Here is a 21,156-nt window from a genome sequence, read left to right as displayed (position 1 = left end):
CGCATGGAGGGCGTGCGTGTGAGGTGCTGATTTTCGAGCCGTAGACCGGCCGCAGAGGTTCTTTGTCATGTCAGACAAACTCTACGGGCACTTATGTTTTTTTCAGGTTGCAAGACAAACTTACGGCCAACGTGCGTTTTTCTCCATGAACAAAAAAAAAACGCAGCGATTTGGGAAACGCCAAAAAATCGTACGTCCGGTTGTGACCTAGGCTTTATGGAACTTATTTGCAAGGGCTGTAACAAGGGGACTAGAGCTGACGACAAGAACTACCTCAAAGCTCCGAATGTAAACAGGACGACGTTTGGTGGTCAGAGTTTTAGTTACTCGTCGCCGACACTGTGGAATGAACGACCAGATGCGCTTCGTTTTGAAACTGACTTGTTAGAATTATTCGTTAGCAATAACAATATTGTACGTGTCTTTCTGGATTTTTTTTTTTTTAATAATATGTAGCTTTCCCCCCCCACAGATATCATTGGCAACAACTTTCTGAAAGGTTTTTTTTTTTGTCTATGTTTTCAGAATTTTGTAGAACAAATTTTTTTTTCAAAGAACATTTTTAAGATGTGTGTGTGTATATGTACGTCATGTACGACCAGATTGAGTGGAATAACTATTTTATTCTATCCACATTCACTGGATTTTGAGTTAAGCCTAGGTCACAACCGGCCGTACGTGCTCCTACGGCCGGTCTACGTGCAAAAAACGCACAGAGGGCGCGCGTGTGACGTGCTGATTTTCGAGCCGTAGACCGGCCGCAGAGGTTCTTTGTCATGTCAAACAAACTCTACGGGCGCTTACGTACGTTTTTTTCAGGTTGCAAGACAAACTTACGGCCAACGTGCGTCTTTTTCCACGAACAAAAAAAACGCAGCGATTTGGGAATCGCACGGCCAAAAAATCGTACGTCAGGTTGTGACCTAGGCTAAATTGAGTTGTTTTTTTTTTGAAAATTCGATATAGTAAAACTTTATGCAAAACGTCCGACGATCATTTCTGCTTAGAATGTAAACAAACTAGAGAAATGACCGGAACAATTTGTGAAAAATGTGATAATAATAGTCAAATCAATCAAAGTCCTTCCCATGCCATGTGGCGCGTAGGGCGGCGCCGATCTCCGTTTCCATAGCCCTCGGACTCTCACCTATTCCATAGCTAGGGTTACAGCGGGGGGGCGTGTCCTCTGGTAACCGCAAGAGTTTGACTCCTCACTCGCATCTGTATTGCAGCGTGCCTTGCCAGACAGCAGTAGGTACCGTTTTTATGATGGTCTTTGGTATGACCCGACCGTGAGTAGAACTCGCGATCTCCTGATCGAGAGGCGGACACACTAACCACTAGGCCAACTCACGGTTGATGATGAAAATAATAATAATTCTTGAAAAAAAAAAAAGCTTTGTTCTTGCCATCGAATACTTTTTATTCTATATTTTCTTGCCTTTTTTTGGAGGGGGTTTGTTTTCAAGTAGTTTTTATTTCGTCCTCGGTTGGTTCAGCAACACGCGCCGCCATTTTGTTTTTCTCTACTCACGGTAGGTATATGAGCTGATATCGTAGTAGTAGACTAGCCAATCAGAGCGCGCGATTGCACGAACATGAATAGAATACTGAATATTGAGTATTTTCTGATATTCAACACCATGGTGTTTTATTCCTGACTTTTCTTTTTCTAAGAATCTGCCACTCTGACGTCGTGACAGTTTCCTGTTTCCTGTTTCACAGATATTCCTCTGCTGAAGGAGGCCTGAGAGAGAGAGAGAGAGAGAGAGTACCCGCAGCGTCCTCCTGTCTGTGGATGATGACCAGGACTGTGGCTCCTTCAGCTTTGTACCAAACCCTTCCCCCATTGCTGCCGTACAGAAAGCAGGAGTAACCAAATTCCCCTTCAGCCCTCGACGCACACTCAGAGCTGCACCGTGTAATCGCTCCTCCTCGCCTCACTGTAAAACCCCGCCCTCACGCTCCACACGCTCACACCACCTCCCTCAAACGAAGAACATGCTATAAAATATACAGGATGATGTATAACGCGCACCTACGGGCTCGATCTCATGTTTATAAACGGCACCTCCCCCCCAGCGGTGTACTAACAAGCAGTTGCACTCATAAAGCCTTCATCGTCTCATAGCTGTTGCGAATTACGAATGCATTCAATCAGTTTGTATGTAAACGGCGAACCTTGGGTCGATCAGTGACTGTGACCTCTCGCCATCGAGGTTTACTCAAATCAGGTTTTTTTTTTTTTTTAAATGCTGCATGATCTGTGCATCTCAATCCTTCATTAACTAGTGCACACACACACACACACACACACACGAGAACACGCATGCTGCACAGGACGGACGGACGGACGAGCGAGACAAGGACGGACTAGTTTACATAGTACTGTATTCAAAGACATGCTTGCCTTTCTGTTCGCTGCAAACTGTGTGTGTGTGTGTGTTTTGATTTACACACTTGACTGAATGAATGAAGAGGGCTCAATTGTGTCAATTTTTTTATGTTAACTCGGCGTAAGATTGTTATTTTTATTTTACCTCCCATTTTTCAATCGAGAGATTATCTTATCACGTTATAGAACATATCTCCGGTTTGATTTTAAATGTCTTTGTCGCGTTTGTCCAGCTGTGTGTACGAGTTGTACGAAATCAAAAACAAGACTACGCCGGCGTATTTTTGAACCGTAAATCATGACCGTAGCGTACCCCGAAATGAAAACGCAGAGCTTGCCTTCCATAAAAGAAAACATTTTAACATAAATATGTACACGTGTGTGTGTGTGTGTGTGTGTGTGTTTTTAAAAAGTGCTTCAATCGGACCATGTATTTCTCGATGATGCAAAGCAACTTGATGCTACTCTTTTCCGAATCTCGCCACCCGCTGCACTACGCACCAAAAAAAAAAAAAAAGAGCTATTAGGCATGAGAATTATCTTGAAGTGTTGCGTAGTTAAGTGAAAATGAAACTAGCTACGTTATTTAATGTCTTTATATTATATAGACACGAGTGTTTTACTGGGAAGTACGCCACTCGTATTTTTCATACGAGCTCCATCCAGGACATCAATCTCTATCTGTGACTCGTGATGAAATCGATGATAAATTTGGAGACTTTTTGTGATTGAATGTGTCGATTATAATACAAGGAAAATCGCACGCCGGCTTGAAGATATGAAGTTTATCGTCTCGTGTTGAAAAACCTCGCATCTTTCGGACAAAATGCATCGCGGATTTGAGGGACGCAGTTAACAGTTATTCCCCGTAATCCAGTCGTACATGAGCTGATAGTTGTCTGTAAGCCGTGTACGACCAGATTGAGTGGAGTAACTGTTTTATTCTATCCGCATTCACTGGATTTTCAGAAGCAGAACATACAAAACGTCCGACAAAATAATTTTCGCTTAGCAAACCAGCGAAATGACCGGAGCAATTTGTGAAAAGTGCAATAATAATAATAATTCTTGAAAAATTTTAAAAAAAGATACGTTCTTATCATCAAATACTTTAATTCCATATTTTGTCGCACTTGTTTTTTGTTTTCGTGTAGTTTTTATTTCATCATCAGTTGGTTCAGCAAAATGCTCCACCATTTTCTTTTCTTCTTTTTTTGGCGGTTGGGAAACCAACTTAAAGGTGCGTTACCGCCACCAATTGGGCTGGAGTGTAGAACAGGCAATCTTGGGGAGGATTTCTGTTTCTTTTAAAAACTTGTGAAGTTTTTTATATATATATATATATATATATATATCTGACTTGATTTTTGTTTTTCTCTACTCACGGTATATGAGCTGATATCCTAGTAACAGAGTAGCAAATCAGAGCACGCGATTTCTCATATCCAGTGAATGTGGATAGAATAATTCCCAATATTTCACGTCGATGATGTCACTCCTAATGGCGAACCGGTTCAAAATTCAAACTCTTAACGTCCGTTTTTTGTTTTTTTTGTTTTTTGGTGGATGTGTCCATATAATATAAAGAACATTACACACTGGTGCGAAGATATGAAGTTTATCGTCTCATGTTGAAAACTATATAATACATTCACCACTCGAAGATGAGCTTCATATCTTCGCACCACTGTGTAATATCCTCTTTTTACGTGCAATGTTGGAAGACTACGCCGTAAATGTTAGCCCGAGACATGATCAGGAGATAATGGAAGACTAAAGCTATATAAAATTGCTTATTTTCCACCACCTGTATTAACGCACATAATTATATTTATCGTCACACGCTTGATTTAAATTACACCTGATTTTATGCGCTGGCGTTGCGAATCCAAGCAAATCCCACTAAAAGTAAGCCACACACACACACACACACACACACCTCCCCAACCAGCTAAAAGCAGTTCTCAGTCATGTATGTGCATTCTTGCATGCATGTTTAATTGCACAGTAACAAATTACTGATCGTTGGACAAGTTGATGATAACGAACAAATCCGTCGTGACCTGTCCAAATCTTTTGGGGTCGGGTTTGTGTGCTCAGACATCCTTTGGAGGGTTTTTTTTTTTTTTCCTTTTCTGCAAAACTGCTCACAGAAGACAAAACAGAGCTTTCGCCTTAATAGACTTGCACATTTTCGTTATTTTTGTAATCATGTTTCTTCCATCATGGTGTCGATTCATCTTCAGTTTTCCTTTCTGTTTAATTTCCTATGCATTAACAGTCTTACGGCTTTTTCAGACGGTGTTGGGTTCTGTTTTTCCTTTCCCAAAGCTTTTTTTTTTTCCCCATCAGTGATTTTGATATCTGAAGTTCGCTGCAGGTCTAAAGTTGTACTTTCTGTTCTTTAAAAAAAAAAAAACACAGAAATCCTTGACACCATTGTATAGTGTTCTCCATCTCATCTTAACCATTTTAAATTGTTTTTTTTTCCTCTGTACATTGCAGTGGGTGTGAAGATAGTATTTTAATATTTGTATAAAGTTTAATTTAATTCTACAATTTGTGTGTGTATATATAACTATTTCTAATTAAAGCTTTCTTTTAAAGTGCACCTTTTGACTAGGATTGCTTTCAGGACTCTGGATAGACGTTGTCACAAAACAGCTTTTTTTTTTTTTTAAATCCCGAATGAACAAATCAGAGGTGACGGTGACGTTGAAAAAATCCTGGAGATGACGTGAAGAAGGAACCTTGATTCAAGAACCTTCTTTTAGGTGGCAACAGGTAGTGTGATGATAATTCATTTGTGAAGACAAACAATACTGATGGAAAACATAATGGAATATTCAGTATGAACAGGAGTCATGGGATGTGATGTTTTACCTGCCCTACACACTCGCCTCCATAAGTATTGGAACATCAAGGCGAATTCTTTTGTTTTTTTTTGCTATACACTGAAAGCATTTGGGTTTGAGATCGAAATATGAACATGACCCGATGATGACATAGAATTACATTCATCAAGACATTGGATGTTGGTTTACGGTACAGTTCTTTGTCCTCGTCCCAGGTTTCTTTCAAAATACTCAGAGGTTCTGACCATTCAGCACCGGTTCTTCTGAAGATTTCTGTCTGGTGTAAATTCGGAAGAGGGCGATAAAAATCAACGCCTCAGGAACTTGGAAGAAAAAGTAGAGAAGAGGGAAAAGGAAATACGGCCCAATGAACTCCGGGTCAAAGGCGACTTTTAGGATCGTATAGCCGAGAGCGATGTTCTGGCAACCGGTCTCTATAGCAACGGTCCTCCTGCACCTGAGGGTGGAGAGAGAGAAGTTGAACATCACGAAAAATTCTTTGTGACAAAGAATTTAGGACATTTCTTAAGATGAATTAGAACACTTTATAAGAATCTTCCTGAATTCAATTCTCACAAAGCTGAAATAAGTGTGAATGAAAATCTTAGGCTTTTCCCAAAGGCCCATCAATGCCTACTTAGGAGTTTAAACATTTTTATCATCAATAATAATCATCATAATATTATACAACCCCATTTCCAGAAAAGTCGGGATGTTTTCCAAAATACAACTTGAAAAAAATCTGAGATTTGTTAATTCGCGTGAACCTTCATTTAACTGACACAAGCACAAAGAAAAGATTTTCAATAGTTTTACTGACCAACTTAACTGTATTTTGTAAATAGAAATGAAGTTACAATTTGATGCCTGCAACACACTCAAAAAAGTTGAGACCGAGGCATTGTTACTATCGTATTTCCTTTAATAACACTTTTTTAAAATTGTCTAGGATCTGAGGATACGAATTGTTGCAGTTTTGCAATTGGAATTTTTGTCCATTTTTGTTTGATACACGACTTCAGCTGCTCAACAGTCCGTGGTCACATTCCCCTCTTCACGATGCGCCAGACATTCTCAATAGGAGACGGATCTGGATTGGCAGCAGGCCAGTTGAGCACACGCACTCTATGTCTGAAGCCACACTGTTGTAGCCTGTTCAGAATGAGGCCTGGCACTGTCCTGCTCAAATAAGCCTGGACTTCCCGAGAAGAGACATCGCCTTGATGAATCTGTCTCTCTAAAATGCCAGTATATCAATGCACATGCGACTCACCCATGCCGTGGGCACTGATACCCCCCAGCCGGCTTTTGCACCTTTCTCTGATAACAAACTGGATAGTCATGTTCACCTTTGGCACTTTGAGAACTTGACATCCCAAAAACAATCTGAAATGTGGACTCATCTGACCACAGCACACATTTCCACTGTCTTTGGGTCCATCTGAGATGAGTTCCGGTCCAGAGAAATCAGCGATGTTTCTGCATAGAATTCATCAGTGGTTTCCTCCTTGTGCAATACAGTTTCAGGTTGCATTTCTGGATGCAGTGGCGGACTGTGTTAAGTGATAACAGTGTTCCGAAGTCCTCCCGAGCCCATGTGGCTATATTTGTCACATTAGCATGACGGTTTCTCAGGCAGTGCTACCTGAAGGCTCAAAGGTCACGTACATTCAACGGTGGTTTCCGACCTCGCCCTTTACGTACTGAGATGTCTCCGAATTCCCTGAATCTTTTCACAATATTATGTTCTGTAGATTCTGAAAGACCTAAAATCTTGCGTTGAGAAATGTTCTTTTTGAATTGACAAACAATTCTGTCACGAATTTTGGCACAAAATGGTAAGCCATGACCCATCCTTGCTTGCAAAGACTGAGCCTTTGGTGCTGCTCCTTTTACACCAAATCATGTTCCCAATTAACCTGCTTATTGTGGAATCTTCCAGAATGGTGCTACTTGAACATCCGATAAACTTTTCAGTCTTATTTTGCCTCCGTTCCAACTTTTTTTTTGAGTGTGTTGCAGTCATCAGATTCTAACTTCGATTATATTTACAAAATACAATTAAGTTGGTCAGTAAAACTGTTAATCTTTTATTTGTACTTTTGTAAGTTAAATAAAGGTTCACACGAATTAACAAATGACATTTTTGTTTTTATTGCATTTTGGAAAATATCCCAACTTTTCTGGAAATAAGGTTTGTATTATAATAAGTAACTTGCACTTATAAAACTTGGCATGCAGTGCCTTAAAAAAGTGAAACGTGAAATATTTTAATAGCTTTTATTTCCAAATTTCAAATGTAGTGGAAACGTTACGCATTCAATTCCTAAATCGGGGCATTAACAAATTTTATCAAGTCTGCGTTATTCTTTTACAGGAAGCAAAGAAAAAGAACATCAATCTGTTCTATAATAATAATAATAAAATAAACCAGGGATATTTTTTCCTCTTCAAGGTCAAATTGAACTCGTATTGAATTGCATAAACATTGTTTTTAATAACTGCTGCACATCTGTGTTGCATCGAGTCAACCACCTTCTGGCACCACGTATTTCAGCCCAGGATGAACGAACTCGAACTCCATTCCATGGTTCCTGAGAATTTTGGGGGTTTGCTTCAGAAACTGCATTTTTAATGGCACCCCACAGGTTTTCAGTGGAGTTGAGGTCAAGGGATTGAGCTGCCACTCCATTACCTCAATCCTTTCGGTCTGGAACCGAGACATTCTCGCTTACTCATGTGTTTGGGGTCGTTGTCTTGTTTCTTCTTCGGCGTACGTCAGCATCATCTCTTCAAATGTTGTGATGTGATGTATTCAGACCAATCCATGATCCCTGGGGTACGATAAACCGGCCCAACACTGTAGTATGAAAAACATCTCCAGACCATGATTTTAGCGCCACCATGCTTCACAGTCTTCAGCGTAGTGTGGCTTGGATTCAGAACCCGGGGGTCGTTTGACGTACTGACGATGACCAGAGCCGAAAAGAACAATTTTACTCTCGTCAGTCCACACAATGTGACGCCATTTCACGTCCCCAACAATGGTGCTTTACGGGGACTTCTTGCTGAGGGCTTTGATCAAACATCTTCTGACTGGAACAGTACTTACAGGTGATTTTAGATCATCTTTGATCTTTCTGGAGGTGATGACTGATTGGCTGAATCGTTGCCATTCTGACTATTCTACGATCCGTTTCAACAGGAGTTGCTCGTTTTCTTTTGCGTGTTTTAGGATTTTGCTGCCATTTTAAATATTTGAGATCATTTGCTGCACTTGTTTATACGTTTTCCCCTCTCCGAATTTAATCAGAACAGTGTTTGGAACGGCCAATTCAGAGCGAAATATATTTTATAACAGTGTGTGTGAAACATTTGCTTCCGTTCTTCCTTAATAAAGGACAATTAATGCCATTTTGTTTTCCACAGAATGAATTCTGTAATTAAACTCCACACTGCTATTATTTTGGACACACCCCTTTCAACGAATGAGTTAATTACTCCGAACAAACAGCGTGCATTCCTTTACTTACGGTCTGTCAGATCTGAAGAAGAAGAGCGACAGCACGTAGCCGAGTCCGTATCCAATCAGTGGCAGCAGGGCTGCTATGGCAACAAGTCGAGGTGATCCAACTGTCAGGATTGCCTCGCCAAGTAAAATCGCAACCAGGACAGCAAACACAATCAAAGCGACCAGCATTAAAATCAGCCCAACCTGTGAGAAAAGAAGAAACACTGACTGAATGAACTGCACTTCCTGCTCTTCGGCTTTTTCTCATGTCAGCTACAAGCATCTCGTATGGAGCACTTGCATGTGACGTCACAGCCGATCCAGATTGTGACAGACGCCATCTTGTCGGTCAAACGCCATATTCCGCCTTCTACTTCTACTTTTACTTCTACCTTTTCTTCTGGAAAACCCTACTATATACAATTCTACTACAACGGCTGCGACTACAAGCTCTCCCTACCTGTGCACGTTTTTTATGTTTTTTGTGTGTATTTTTGCGTGTTGTTCGTCTGTACCGGACTTCAATATCCACTACAACCGTATGGACTTATTGGACATTGGTTTCCAGCAGAAAATGACGGTTTGTAGCGATTTCCATCGCATGCACAACATTCCGGACGAGAAAAAAAAAAACATTCCGGACGAGATAGCGAGACCAGCGGGGTCTCCGTGGATTGTTATCGGAAGCAAAGCAAAGGAGGTGGTGCCGGGAGCGGAAGCAAAAGCGAGGCTGCAGGCAGAGCCGGCCTGTTGACTAAGCTCAGAAAACAGCCACTCAAACCTCCACTGCCAAGCCTCTACCTCTCCAACGCCAGATCCATGTAAACAAGACGGACGATTTGGAATTACCTTATTCTATTCTATAATCGGTTGGTCAGTGCTATACTCAATACTTAAGTGACTTACCCGTCCAATGAGGATTCTTGTTTACAAGATGCCACATCTGAGTCGCTGACAAATCCTGAATTTCTGTAAAGATAACTGCCCAGAGATTTATAGGCACGCAGTGCTTCACCACTGAACAGCGAGGGAAAGTTAATGAGGTAATTATACACGTCCGGGTATTCCGCTGGCAGTTCAAAATCCGGTCGTGAAAACTCCGTCCGGTAAGCCATAAGGGTCACTAATCTGTAGATCGTTTATTTTAGACATATATCTAGTTATCTGTTCATTAGAAAAATGAGCCGTGTAGTCCGTCGGTTGAAATTGATCCATTCTGTACACGAGCGCAGCAGTATTCAGCGGTGTTTTTGACCGACAAGATGGCGGTTGTGTACTTTCCGGTCACATGACTGCAAGATCTCTATTGTCGTCCTACCCTGGTGACAAGTTTGGAGTACTGTGGTACACGATGGTTAATATAGATGCCAAAAGCGCAGGGCAGCACGGTTAAGAACAGAGCCAGGATGATGTTCCCGTAGGGCAGAACACTCAGGTTGGAGAAGCCGTGGCAGTAAATGAAGAGCAGAAGTGGCATCATTCCCAACGCTGCCAGTGTCGAGCAAGTCGTCATCACGATGCTGAAATAGAAGATCGGTCAGAAAAATCCCGTGCCAAAAACTCACCATCAGTGATTAGCAATAATGGAAATGTCCCTGATTTACCTGGACAACATTGCTAGCTTTGTAGGAATTTCTGACTGAGGAAAAAATTTTGGATTTAGAATAGCACCTTCGGATTTAGATCACAGTTTTAGAATTTTTTTTTTTTTTTTAAATTAAGAATCGCTCGTAAGAACTTTTTAAAGTACAGTTTTAGAACATTAAGGATTTCGAATAGCTCCATAGAAATACAGAATTTAGTTTGAAATTTTTTTTAGGATTTAAAATAGCACCTTAGAATGCAGTTTTAGAATTTTTTTCCTAATACAGTGGTGCTTGAAAGTTTGTGAACCCTTTAGAATTTTCTATATTTCTGCATAAATGACCTAAAACATCATCAGATTTTCACACAAGTCCTAAAAGTAGATAAAGAGAACCCAGTTAAACAAATGAGACAAAAATATTATACTTGGTCACTTATTTATTGAGGAAAATGATCCAATATTACATATCTGTGAGTGGCAAAAGTATGTGAACCTTTGCTTTCAGTATCTGGTGTGACCCCCTTGTGCAGCAATAACTGCAACTAAACGTTTGCGGTAACTGTTGATCAGTCCTGCACACCGGCTTGGAGGAATTTTAGCCCGTTCCTCCGTACAGAACAGCTTCAACTCTGGGATGTTGGTGGGTTTCCTCACATGAACTGCTCGCTTCAGGTCCTTCCACAACATTTCGATTGGATTAAGGTCAGGACTTTGACTTGGCCATTCCAAAACATTAACTTTATTCTTCTTTAACCATTCTTTGGTAGAACGACTTGTGTGCTTAGGGTCGTTGTCTTGCTGCATGACCCACCTTCTCTTGAGATTCAGTTCATGGACAGATGTCCTGACATTTTCCTTTAGAATTCACTGGTATAATTCAGAATTCATTGTTCCATCAATGATGGCAAGCCGTCCTGGCCCAGATGCAGCAAAACAGGCCCAAACCATGATACCACCACCACCATGTTTCACAGATGGGATAAGGTTCTTATGCTGGAATACAGTGTTTTCCTTTCTCCAAACATAATGCTTCTCATTTCAACCAAAAAGTTCTATTTTGGTCTCATCCGTCCACAAAACATTTTTCCAATAGCCTTCTGGCTTGTCCACGTGATCTTTAGCAAACTGTGGACGAGCAACAATGTTCTTTTTGGAGAGCAGTGGCTTTCTCCTTGCAACCCTGCCATGCACACCATTGTTGTTCAGTGTTCTCCTGATGGTGGACTCATGAACATTAACATTAGCCAATGTGAGAGAGGCCTTCAGTTGCTTAGAAGTTACCCTGGGGTCCTTTGTGACCTCGCCGACTATTACACGCCTTGCTCTTGGAGTGATCTTTGTTGGTCAACCACTCCTGGGGAGGGTAACAATGACCTTGAATTTCCTCCATTTATGCACAATCTGTCTGACTGTGGATTGGTGGAGTCCAAACTCTTTAGAGATGGTTTTGTAACCTTTTCCAGCCTGATGAGCATCAACGACGCTTTTTCTGAGGTCCTCAGAAATCTCCTTTGTTCGTGCTATGATACACTTCCACAAACATGTTGTGAAGATCAGACTTTGATAGATCCCTGTTCTTTAAATAAAACAGGGTGCCCACTCACACCTGATTGTCATCCCATTGATTGAAAACACCTGACTCTAATTTCACCTTCAAATTAACTGCTAATCCTAGAGGTTCACATACTTTTGCCACTCACAGATATGTAATATTGGATCATTTTCCTCAATAAATAAATGACCAAGTATAATATTTTTGTCTCATTTGTTTACTTTTAGGACTTGTGTGAAAATCTGATGTTTTAGGTCATATTTATGTAGAAATATCGAAAATTCAAAAGGGTTCACAAACTTTCAAGCTCCACTGTAACTCCAAAGAATTTTAAATTACAGTTTTAGAACATGTGTGATTTAGAATAGCACTGTAGAAGGCACTGGGTTTAGATATTTTTAGGATTTAGAATAGCGCGCATATATATATATATATATATCCACATTCATTGGATATAAGCAATCGTGCACTCTGATTGGCTACTCTACAACTAGGATATCAGCTCATATACCTACCATGATTTGAGAAAAACAAAATGGTGGAGCGTGTTGCTGAACCAAGCAAGGATGAAATAACTCAAAAACAAAAACAACTCGAAAACAAAACCTCAAAAAAATTCTCAAATATTTAAAAGAAAGGGCAGCACGGTGGTGTAGTGGTTAGCGCTGTCGCCTCACAGCAAGAAGGTCCGGGTTCGAGCCCTGTGGCCGGCGAGGGCCTTTCTGTGCGGAGTTTGCATGTTCTCCCCGTGTCCGCGTGGGTTTCCTCCGGGTGCTCCGGTTTCCCCCACAGTCCAAAGACATGCAGGTTAGGTTAACTGGTGACTCTAAATTGACCGTAGGTGTGAATGTGAGTGTGAATGGTTGTCTGTGTCTATGTGTCAGCCCTGTGATGACCTGGCGACTTGTCCAGGGTGTACCCCGCCTTTCGCCCGTAGTCAGCTGGGATAGGCTCCAGCTTGCCTGCGACTCTGTAGAACAGGATAAAGCGGCTAGAGATAATGAGATGAGATGAGATTTAAAAGAAAAAGAAATAGCTAAAAGAATATAGTCGTCACCCACCAAATATCTCCTACACTCCAGCCCAGTCGGTGGCAGTAACGCACCTTTAAGTTGGTTTGCCAACCACAAAAGAAACCCTAAAGAAGAAGAAGAAAGCCAAAAAAAGTAACAAAATATGGAATAAAAGTATTTGATGGTACAATGGATCTTTTTTTTATTTTTCAAGAATTATTATTATTATTGCATTTTTCTCAAATTGCTCAACGGTTTGTTTACATTCTAAGTGGAAGTGATTTTGTCGGATGTTTTGTTAAAAGTTTTTATTTATTGAATTTGCAAAAAATAAAAGAGAAAAATTCTCTCTTTCTCAGAATCCAGTGAATGTGGATAGAATAAAAGTTATTCCACTCAATCTCGTCGTACATGGATTATAGGCAACTCGGTGCTACGCACCTCGTCGGCTATCAGCTCATGTACGACTCGATTTAATGGAATAACTGTTAAAGATAGATAGATAGACAGACAGACAGACAGACAGACTACACTGTGGCAAAAGTTTCAGGCACCCTGGGTGTTTTTTTCCATACAAATTTTGTTATAGATTTCTATTTTATGACTTCTACATTATCGAGTCAGCAACACAAAAACATTTTAGAGTTCCAAACATTCAGGAGGTTTTTTCCAACACGAAATTAAATGTTACAGAAAAAAAAAAGTTTGTATCTGAGATCTGAGCAGCATATTCCATCCATAAGAGAGCACTTTCTTTTTAGATGAAAAAAGAAAACGTAATGACGGCTACTGGAAAATTTTTGTTGCAAAATAAATGAAGACGCGAGTATGACTGTCAAAGTGTCCATAAGAATTGTGGCTGGTTCTGGAAGATGCTCAGTAAAACCTACAGCTTTAAAACATTTCCTTATAAAACTGCACTCACTGGACCTGAGACGATGACTTTTTTTTAACGCAAAGGGAATTTCATCTCGCACCAAATATCGACTTTGTTTAATTTATTATGGCTTACTGATTACTGTTTATAGTATTTTTTATATTGAATCATTTAATTTCATTATTTTTAAGCCATTTTTGGTCGACAGCATTTCTTTACATGTGCCTAAGACTTTTGTACAGCCCTGTGTATCTATATGTTCAAGATGCACTAGTGTATTTCATCTAGCACCTAAACGTACCTGAGATTCATGTCCCCCTTGAAGGCGTATGACATTACATTGGAAAGCACCCCTCCTGGAGAGCAGCCACAAACCAGCACTGCCACAGCCTCACTGGTACCAATCTGGAACAGTTTAGCCAGAGAGAAGGCTGTGAGGGGCATCACCCCGAACTGAGCCAGTATGGCGACCACCACCCCTTTGGGCTTCACGATGTGGGCTTTTATCTTGGAGATGTTCATCGTGCAGCCGAGAGCAACCATAGTGTCACAAAGGATAAAAATGCTCACCAAGTTAGCCGCCTTATTCAGATTTACAGAAATTGCAGAGCTGTTTGAGAAGGTGACGTTGGCGAAATTATTTTGGCTCCATCGATCCACATCAGGAGAAAAACCATCAGTTTGGTTGAAGCTGAGCTCCATTTTCAAAGCCTGTATAGAAAGTGTAGATGCCGTAAAAACAAATCTAACACACGGACAATGCTTTCCTTAGGACACTGTAACTTTTCTTTGCTAATTAGAAAAATTGCACAGGTTTGTAGAAAATAAAACACAAAGTACTGACCCTTTCTTTCTGGGTTGTTTTAGGCAGATTTAAGGGCTTACCTCAGTGATTCGCTCCCAGTTTGACCAGTCTGAGTCCAGATGAGCTTGGAAAATTTGTTCATCTTTGGAGAAGTACCTCGCAGAATTCTACTCGCACCACCTCTACACCCTCTCTTTATCTTGTATTTTTTGGCTAACGGGTATTCATTTGGATTTAACAAATTAGACACAAAACCTGATGAACAAAGATGACGTATCATGGTGGATATCTGGCATTCAGAGGTGTTGTTGCTGGCTTACATCTTCTTCAGGGTTCCTGAGCTCAAGTGTTCTCCCCATGTTCACACTTCAGGGTCTCCAGTTTCCTTCGACCTCCCAAAAACATCTCTTTACATAGACCGGCTGTGTTGAATTAAATACATGGTTGCTTGAGTCCCATTTCAGCTATTCCTGCTTGTCTAGGGAATCAAACCTGCAACCTTTTGGTTCCCAAGCTGCTTCTTTAACCATTAGGCCATGGCTTCCTGTAGTTCCTGGTTACTGAATGAATGACTACATGAACTGGTGATAGATAATCCGTCATATTATTTTTTATATTATGTTTTCTTTATACAACCCCGATTCCAAAAAAGTTGGGACAAAGTACAAATTGTAAATAAAAACGCAATGCAATAATTTACAAATCTTCACAATAGAACATAGACAACATATCAAATGTCGAAAGTGAGACATTTTGAAATTTCATGCCAAATATTGGCTCATTTGAAATTTCATGACAGCAACACATCTCAAAAAAGTTGGGACAGGGGCAATAAGAGGCTGGAAAAGTTAAAGGTACAAAAAAGGAACAGCTGGAGGACCAAATTGCAACTCATTAGGTCAATTGGCAATAGGTCATTAACATGACTGGGTATAAAAAGAGCATCTTGGAGTGGCAGCGGCTCTCAGAAGTAAAGATGGGAAGAGGATCACCAATCCCCCTAATTCTGCGCCGACAAATAGTGGAGCAATATCAGAAAGGAGTTCGACAGTGTAAAATTGCAAAGAGTTTGAACATATCATCATCTACAGTGCATAATATCATCAAAAGATTCAGAGAATCTGGAAGAATCTCTGTGCGTAAGGGTCAAGGCCGGAAAACCATACTGGGTGCCCGTGATCTTCGGGCCCTTAGACGCCACTGCATCACATACAGGCATGCTTCTGTATTGGAAATCACAAAATGGGCTCAGGAATATTTCCAGAGAACATTATCTGTGAACACAATTCACCGTGCCATCCGCCGTCGCCAGCTAAAACTCTATAGTTCAAAGAAGAAGCCGTATCTAAACATGATCCAGAAGCGCAGACGTCTTCTCTGGGCCAAGGCTCATTTAAAATGGACTGTGGCAAAGTGGAAAACTGTTCTGTGGTCAGACGAATCAAAATTTGAAGTTCCTTATGGAAATCAGGGACGCCGTGTCATTCGGACTAAAGAGGAGAAGGACGACCCGAGTTGTTATCGGCGCTCAGTTCAGAAGCCTGCATCTCTGATGGTATGGGGTTGCATTAGTGCGTGTGGCATGGGCAGCTTACACATCTGGAAAGACACCATCAATGCTGAAAGGTATATCCAGGTTCTAGAGCAACATATGCTCCCATCCAGACGACGTCTCTTTCAGGGAAAACCTTGTATTTTCCCAACATGACAATGCCAAACCACATACTGCATCAATTACAGCATCATGGCTGCGTAGAAGAAGGGTCCGGGTACTGAACTGGCCAGCCTGCAGTCCAGATCTTTCACCCATAGAAAACATTTGGCGCATCATAAAACGGAAGATACGACAAAAAAGACCTAAGACAGTTGAGCAACTAGAATCCTACATTAGACAAGAATGGGTTAACATTCCTATCCCTAAACTTGAGCAACTTGTCTCCTCAGTCCCCAGACGTTTACAGACTGTTGTAAAGAGAAAAGGGGATGTCTCACAGTGGCAAACATGGCCTTGTCCCAACTTTTTTGAGATGTGTTGTTGTCATGAAATTTAAAATCGCCTAATTTTTCTCTTTAAATGATACATTTTCTCAGTTTAAACATTTGATATGTCATCTATGTTCTATTCTGAATAAAATATGGAATTTTGAAACTTCCACATCATTGCATTCCGTTTTTATTTACAATTTGTACTTTGTCCCAACTTTTTTGGAATCGCAATGCTCAAAAGTATTGGAAAGGACCATCTTGCTGCAGGCTTTTGACAGTCTTTCCCAGTAGACTGTTTGCAAATCATGCAAATATGTTGAAGCAAATCTGAATGTCTGGGAGCCTTGTGTTAGAGAACACATTCCAACATGTATGTCGTCGTCTGGGACGTGTTTGAACCCAAACTTTCCAAGTACATACTGGAGTACGTGGTGATCTAAAGAGTCAAGTAGTAGGTGGAGAAAGGAGAAAAGGATTTCTTTTGATTCTCTTCGAACTTACCTTGAAGATTCCTTCCCAAGTTTGAATTTGTAGAGTTTGGAGTTGTACGATTTGGTTTGGATTTTGAGCAGTAGATGACAGAATTCCAGCCACTGTGCCTCTTTGTGTTGAGGTCCCTGAGAACACTTTTGCATATCGGGGACGATATGCTTTCTTTTCATGCCGACACGCTACTTTGTTTTTGCTCTGAAAAATCACGTCAGATTCCTACCTTGCAATGTTTGGGGCGTATTTTGAAGGAAAATCAGTGTTTTGGGCTGGTTTACTGCCATGATGCGCTCAGGCAGACCAGAAATACCCCTTGGAAATCCCCGATCACAACAAACGCCCTCAGTCATTTCACTGCTGCACTGGTACCATGACGCTTCAGTGCGCGGGCGAGATTGTGGTTTATGGTTTTTGTGTGGTGGGTATACATCTCCATGTTTCAATCATGCCTAAAAGAGGCGCGAATGGCACTCAGCACCCCATATATTCATATTTTCGACAGCTAAATGAGAGGACAGAAGAGTCAGAAAGAGAAGAGGAAAGAAGTGAAACGGAAGATGTTGTTGATGCAGTCGATTGTTAAGGTGCTTAAAGGCGTTTGAAATATTACGTAGGCCTAAGTATAAAGATGCTACTCAAGATTGTGGTATTTGTGCAGTAAATGCAATCTGCAGAGGGTATTATTATCTCATCTCATTATCTCTAGCCGCTTTATCCTTCTACAGGGTCGCAGGCAAGCTGGAGCCTATCCCAGCTGACTATGGGCGAAAGGCGGGGTACACCCTGGACAAGTCGCCAGGTCATCACAGGGCTGACACATAGACACAGACAACCATTCACACTCACATTCACACCTACGCTCAATTTAGAGTCACCAGTTAACCTAACCTGCATGTCTTTGGACTGTGGGGGAAACCGGAGCACCCGGAGGAAACCCACGCGGACACGGGGAGAACATGCAAACTCCGCACAGAAAGGCCCTCGCCGGCCACGGGGCTCAAACCCAGGACCTTCTTGCTGTGAGGCGACAGCGCTAACCACTACACCACCGTGCCGCCCCGGTATTATTATTATTATTATTTACTTTAGGGCGGTACGGTGGTGTAGTAGTTAGCGCTGTCGCCTCACAGCAAGAAGGTCCTGGGTTCGAGCCCCGGGGCCGGCGAGGGCCTTTCTGTGCGGAGTTTGCATGTTGTCCGCGTGGGTTTCCTCCGGGTGCTCCGGTTTCCCCCACAGTCCAAAGACATGCAGGTTAGGTTAACTGGTGACTCTAAATTGAGCGTAGGTGTGAATGTGAGTGTGAATGGTTGTCTGTGTCTATGTGTCAGCCCTGTGATGACCTGGCGACTTGTCCAGGGTGTACCCCGCCTTTCACCCGTAGTCAGCTGGGATAGGCTCCAGCTTGCCTGCGACCCTGTAGAACAGGATAAAGCGGCTAGAGATAATGAGATGAGATTATTTATTTTAATTTTTTTTTTTAACTGCAACAGAACTCATTTAAACTTTTGGTTCGAGCCGTGCAAGGTGGCCTACAGCCACCCAAAAGTTAGGGCTTTATTTTAATCCTGGGGAGAACACTGAGATGGTAGCATTTCCGAAAACCATCATCCTTGAACTTGTGTACCATTTAGAGCAAAACCAATTATTGTTTGTGCACGTGTGTGTGTGTGTGTGTGTGTGTGTGTGTGTGTGTGTGTGTGTTTGTTTCCTCCCTCCAGTTGGTAGAGTATGAGTTCTGTTTCATTTGATCATCTGTTTTTTTGTTATTTTTATTTTATTTGATGTTTTCCAACCTCTGTTTTTTGGAAGGAAGCCATGGCTTAATGGTTAGAGAAGCAGCTTTAGGCTCAAAAGGTTGTTGGTTCAATTTCCTGGACCAGTAGGAATGACTAGAGTGCCCTTGAGCAAGGCACTTAACCCCTAACTTCTCCCCAGGCTGCTCTGGGTATGCTGTACATCGCTCTGGATAAAAGTCTCTGCTAAATGCCTGTAGCGTAATAATGAATAAATAACGTAACCTGAAATGTACTGTTCGTTTGTTTCATTTTGAACCTGCCTCAATGCATGAGTGTTTGAGTTTCTATTCAAATAAATGCCAACGAACAACAGCGTACTAGCTACTGGTTTTATTTACATGAGAAATCCGTTCATCTAATGTTAGCAAGCTAAGATTGCTAGTTACAAATCGCAGTGTAGGGTTTACATTCTATAATCTAACTAGTTAGCTTGATAAAATTAGTGCAGAGCTGAATTTAATGAGCTTGTTGTTGACTTGGCAAATATTGCTAAGCTATTATCATTACGCTCACCGGCCTCTTTATTAGGAACACTCATATCATACACCCATCCACCTGCTGTTCTGTTTGATTCGTAGAGCAGGTTAAGCAAACCATCGTGCACTTTGTGATATAAGCATGAAATTTGGCATGATTGTTGCTTATAGGTCACTTTTTCAGAAAAAAGTGTGAGCCACGAAAAAAATTCAATATGGCGGCCATTTTTCAAGATGACCGCCAGACGCATCCTCGTTTCATGTTTTTGTTAAGAAAATACAGAGCAAATTGTTATATAAACATGAAATTTGGCAATAATGTTCTGTGTAGGTCATGTTATCGGTTAAAAGTGCTAGCCCTCCAGAAAATTCAATATGGCGGCCATTTTTCAAGATGGCCGCCAGACGCGTACCCATTTTGTGGCTTTGTTAAAAAGCCACAGTGCATATTGTCATATGAACCTGAAATTTGGCAATAATGTTCTGTGTAGGTCATGTTTTCAGTTGAAAGTGCTAACAGACCAAAACATTCAATATGGCAGCCATTTTTCAAGATGGCTGCCAGACGCACATCCCTGTGGTGTGGTTGTGCTCATGTGTGCCCCTAAAATGGACTGCTATTGCCGGGATGGCAATGAGCTCTCATTGCTTACAAAATATCCCAAATGGCTTGCGAACCACACAGCCTCTGGCAGTCAAGTGTCCACCCTAGCCTTCCAGAGCCGGCAGGGGTGATTTTGCAGATAGAGGTGGTGCGAAAGGCGGGTATCTGGCGCCTCAAAACCAGTTGCTCTTGGCAGAAGAAACTGAGTACTGGCACTAACTGGAAGGGGATGAGGAGGACGAGTAATGGCACTTACTGGAACAGGACTATGAGGACGCCGAGTAATGGCACATCTTCTGGCAGTTCATAGGGCGTAAGAAGAGAGTGTATGTCGCTCACTACCAGGGCACACTGGTGACAGACACTGCTATGAAACTCAGCATGGGGTTCAATGTCAGCTAAACATTGAGTTAGTATCCCAAATGCAAGTGCTCGAAGGCTGGAATAGGGTGTACTCCACTGTACAGTTGCCCTTGTGAGATTTTTAAGCAAGGAACAGTGACTGAACTTTGGGCCTAGCCATGCTGGCGATGGCAAAGTAATCCAAATTCAAATGGTCTACCAAACTTCACTTTGGACAGTGGTACATATCCATTCATAAATCAGAGCTGGCAAACCATTTTTATGGTAGGGGGCATTGTCTACCTAAAACTGTGTAATTGGGTGCTGGGGGAGGGGGGGTAGCAATTCAGGGATAAAAGATAGATCTCAGCAATGGATATTTTTGTCGATGTCATAGATTTGACCAAGTTATTTTTCACTGTTGAGCATTAGCACTTTTTTCGTTCACTTGTTTTTCTCTGAAAGGCCTATGAGCATCCTGGAAAATCATGTGACCAATTCATTTGGGACTATTTGATGGAAGGATCAATCAGCAAGAAACAACTCTTGGAGCTTAGGAAAGATATGGGAATTTTCCCCAAAAAAGCATTGGAATGTAAGAGTTTCACAAGATTATCCACTGTGAAAAATAGGCTTTTCATCATGCCAGATTGGCTAATTGTGCAATCATTCTGTTTTTCCTGCATGTAATTCAGTATTATAATGGCAACAAATCAAAAATGTTTCACTGAATTCATCTTTTGTACTTTGACACCAGAGCAAGACCATTAACGGGGGATTTTTTGGTGGCCATCTTGAAAAAATGGCCGCCATATTGAATTTTTTTCGTGGCTAGCACTTTTTTCTGAAAAAGTGACCTATCAGCAACAA

The 21,156-nt window shown here is 41.4% G+C and overlaps 2 protein-coding genes across 5 annotated transcripts in view; one reads left to right on the top strand and one right to left on the bottom strand.

Annotated features, from left to right (window-relative positions):
• The window catches only part of susd6 (sushi domain containing 6), an 88,307-nt gene extending 83,303 nt beyond the window's left edge, over window positions 1–5,004 (top strand). For all 3 annotated transcript variants that reach the window (XM_060916336.1, XM_060916338.1, XM_060916337.1), the window contains one exon: window positions 1,726–5,004. In XM_060916336.1, coding sequence (XP_060772319.1) covers window positions 1,726–1,751 — 26 coding nt within the window. In that variant the 3' untranslated portion in view covers window positions 1,752–5,004. The remainder of the gene's footprint in view (window positions 1–1,725) is intronic.
• Window positions 4,371–14,771, bottom strand: slc10a1 (solute carrier family 10 member 1). 2 transcript variants are annotated; one of them, XM_060916340.1, is made up of 6 exons: window positions 14,674–14,771; window positions 14,359–14,499; window positions 14,090–14,193; window positions 10,080–10,281; window positions 8,784–8,965; window positions 4,371–5,707 (listed from the first exon to the last, which is right to left on the bottom strand). In XM_060916340.1, exons 2-6 carry the CDS (start codon window positions 14,488–14,490, stop codon window positions 5,482–5,484), a joined length of 846 nt encoding a protein of 281 aa, XP_060772323.1. In that variant the 5' UTR covers window positions 14,491–14,499; window positions 14,674–14,771; the 3' UTR covers window positions 4,371–5,481. The 2 variants fall into 2 exon arrangements, with proteins under 2 accessions (XP_060772323.1, XP_060772322.1); XM_060916339.1 differs by having other exon boundaries at window positions 14,090–14,499.
• Between the last annotated feature and the right edge of the window lie 6,385 nt (window positions 14,772–21,156).

The sequence above is a fragment of the Neoarius graeffei genome, chromosome 3 (assembly GCF_027579695.1).
Source record: "Neoarius graeffei isolate fNeoGra1 chromosome 3, fNeoGra1.pri, whole genome shotgun sequence".
Taxonomy (NCBI): Eukaryota; Metazoa; Chordata; class Actinopteri; order Siluriformes; family Ariidae; genus Neoarius; species Neoarius graeffei.
The sequence above is the reverse complement of the archived record's forward strand: the minus strand, read 5'-3'. Positions and strand labels throughout refer to the sequence as shown.